Source organism: Rhincodon typus, chromosome 31 (assembly GCF_021869965.1).
Source record: "Rhincodon typus isolate 14 chromosome 31, sRhiTyp1.1, whole genome shotgun sequence".
In the NCBI taxonomy this organism is placed as follows: Eukaryota; Metazoa; Chordata; class Chondrichthyes; order Orectolobiformes; family Rhincodontidae; genus Rhincodon; species Rhincodon typus.
In genome coordinates, this window is record NC_063362.1 from 32,885,561 (window position 1) to 32,888,462 (window position 2,902).

A 2,902-nucleotide genomic window follows, 5' to 3' on the forward strand; every position below is an offset into this window, starting at 1 on the left:
TATCAGTAAGATGCCAGGTGTGCTGGCTGTACATTGCAGCGATCAGTTGATTGAAACAAAGCATATTTCTTCGCTTGTTTATTCATTGTAAGCAGAGTACAGACCGCACTCAACCAGACCAAACCTGCAAAACCTAAAGTCTACCAACTAGATCTGTTACAATTGCCGCATAGCACTTGCTGAGCAATCCTGAATGCAGTATTAATACTAGTTAATACTAGTAACCAACCTAAGATAAATATTCATAGTTATAACATGCCTCATTTACATATGGTGGAAGGGGGACACATTCATATGCAGAGACACATTCTCTGCAACCAAAAATAATATATTCCATTCTTGCGCCTTTTTTGATTTACTATCGAGCTTGAGGAGCCTAGAGTTCTCTTCGCTTTCTCCATTGTGTAACCAATCAACACCTTTATTTCTAGTATACAATTGCTGCAATTGTGTGAAATTTGGTATTCTTGCCTTTGTCTTGACAAAAAGCTTCAGCACCATGTCTCTTTAGCAAGAAATGTGTAGAAACAAACGGTCCATACCAAAAAAGCACCACTAAAATGTATTTATTGAGAATCAACAACACTTTGCAGTGAACAAGGAATCACTGAAGAGTCTGTTTTACTATCACTTTATTTACCATGTTATATTCATTTCATACCTTAAATCAGAACTGCACAGACTGCACACAAAACGAAGCTAACCTTTTCAAATAACAAATGTTGACATAGGCTGAAATTCGAGAAGACAGCTCATTGAAATGACTGAATATGTAGATCAATAGGAAACTTTCAATTTCCACAAACTCATCAAATAAACATCTTTTTCTAACTTTAATGGAGAAATCAAGCAAGAAAGTCAGAATAGCAAACAGAAGAATTACAAGAAACAACATGATCTTGAACTTTTAAAAGTCACCTGATTGTGTGACACTAAAAATCATGAAATGAAGATGCAGCAGCCACTGAAGTGTGTTCCAGAAGTTGCAGCATCAACACAAAACATGATACTTGTTTACTCATGTAGGAATTGAAAACATTCAATATTTTTCTGCACTTTGCAGTGTTAGATATACGCATATAAACCCTTGTGATGCAACTTTTCATTAGTAAGATCGTATGTGCATTATGAATCTGTTGAAAACATTTTAAAACTATAGCAACTGCAAACATATTAATGACAGAGAAGAACACTGTTATCCAGAAAATTAAATGGACCAGCCATAAACACATTTATAGCTACACCTGCATATCCAAAAGCAGATAGCCTGCTGCGATTATCTCACGAATCCCAAAGTCTTTGCACTACTCACAAGACACAAAAGTGTATACCTGGCTGGATAAATACCACTCTTATAGGGCTCAAGAGGCTCAATCCAAGTCAAAGCCCAATTGACTTGGTGCACCATTTATGAAATTAAACATTCATTCTCTTCTCCACAGGTGTAAAGTATTTTGCAATGCAGACTTCACACAAGATGCACTGCAACAACTGACTGAAGTTTCAACAGCACCCTCCAATCCCGCAACATTTCTGACCTCAGAGGACAAACAGAAACAAGAGAAATCTGCTCAATACTTCCAAGCATGCAAGACAAAATGTTATTTCCAATGCATAATGGACTGGTTCTATATTTCTAGCATTCATGTTTTTCTTTTCATAATCATACAAAAAAAAATCATATTTTCTGGTGACTAAATACAAAGCAGGTTTATTTTTAATGCCACAGAAGCTGTAAATGAATCTGGAACACAGAATATCCAATTAAGATCTATAAATATACAAAGGAGTTGTTGGAAACCATATTTCTCATTCTCTGGAGCATTTTGTGGGCAAGCAACTCTTTTACAATTTTAAGTCACAGAGGCCAAAAAAAAAGTCCCCCAGTACAAGCTTGGATCGAAGTTAAAACTCTGGTATCAGTCAAGCTACAGTTGAGTGCTGCCACTGGGTTCAGTGTCCTGGACTAGGTAGACAGTAGGGAGGTGATGAGAGAATATCAAACTTTCTCATAGTGACTGCAATGCACTTACCCTTCCTGAAATTTGGGCATGTATGAAAGTCAGATATAAATGGGGTTTCAGTTCAGCTTTTGCATCTACTGCCTGCACACATTGCCTGATAGTGAAACTATGAAAGGGCATCTGGTATCATGCAACAGAGCCAAGAGCAAAGCCATTTAGGAGAACAGAAAATAAAACATACAAGATAAAAAATGTGCTTGTTTCACATTCACCATGAAGGTTTGACAAACTCCACTGAAAAAGAAAACCCAAATCTGTTCAACAACTACCTCAATAGAAAAGGGCCATTACCCATCTAACCATTACAACATTCAATGTGAATCAGTTATTTTTCTTCTGGAGCTTCTTCCCTCGACAGGGAGGCCACACTGCTATCCCATCTGGCTTCACTGGAGCGGCACATACAATAGTGAGCCTATTGTATATCATCCAATATACTACAGACAGCCTGAGAGAAACTGGGTCCAGTTACAATTGGGTTGGAACGCACAGCTGCAGTCTAAGTTGAATCCATCCATACTGAAAATGCAATTAGTAGGCAGCTGCTCTACTTCAAACATTCACAGACTGTTGGCATTAGAATCACAAAAATCAATCCTGCTTGCTGGTACCAGCAATTAATACAGCTCTTAGGAAATAAGGCAGCACCCTTCATAATTCCTCCAAAATATAACAAGTGACTGATTAGCAACATTAAGGATTTTCACAATGAGATCACATTAATTAATATATTAAAAATAATGTGCCAGCAGTAAGATTATAAACAGGTGAAACTCAATGATTTGTCAGAAACAACAGGTGATGACTTTGCATTGGGTGGTTTTAACCTGGAACCAAATCTGACAACCAAAATGACTTACAATTTTCACCAAATGTTT

General features: G+C 37.2%; 1 protein-coding gene across 1 annotated transcript in view; it reads right to left on the reverse strand.

Moving 5' to 3' along the window:
• The window catches only part of LOC109918788 (eukaryotic translation initiation factor 4 gamma 3), a 273,469-nt gene extending 273,298 nt beyond the window's left edge, over positions 1-171 (reverse strand). The window contains exon 1 of the mRNA XM_048614905.1: positions 161-171. Coding sequence (XP_048470862.1) covers positions 161-171 — 11 coding nt within the window. The remainder of the gene's footprint in view (positions 1-160) is intronic.
• Positions 172-2,902: the final 2,731 nt, after the last annotated feature.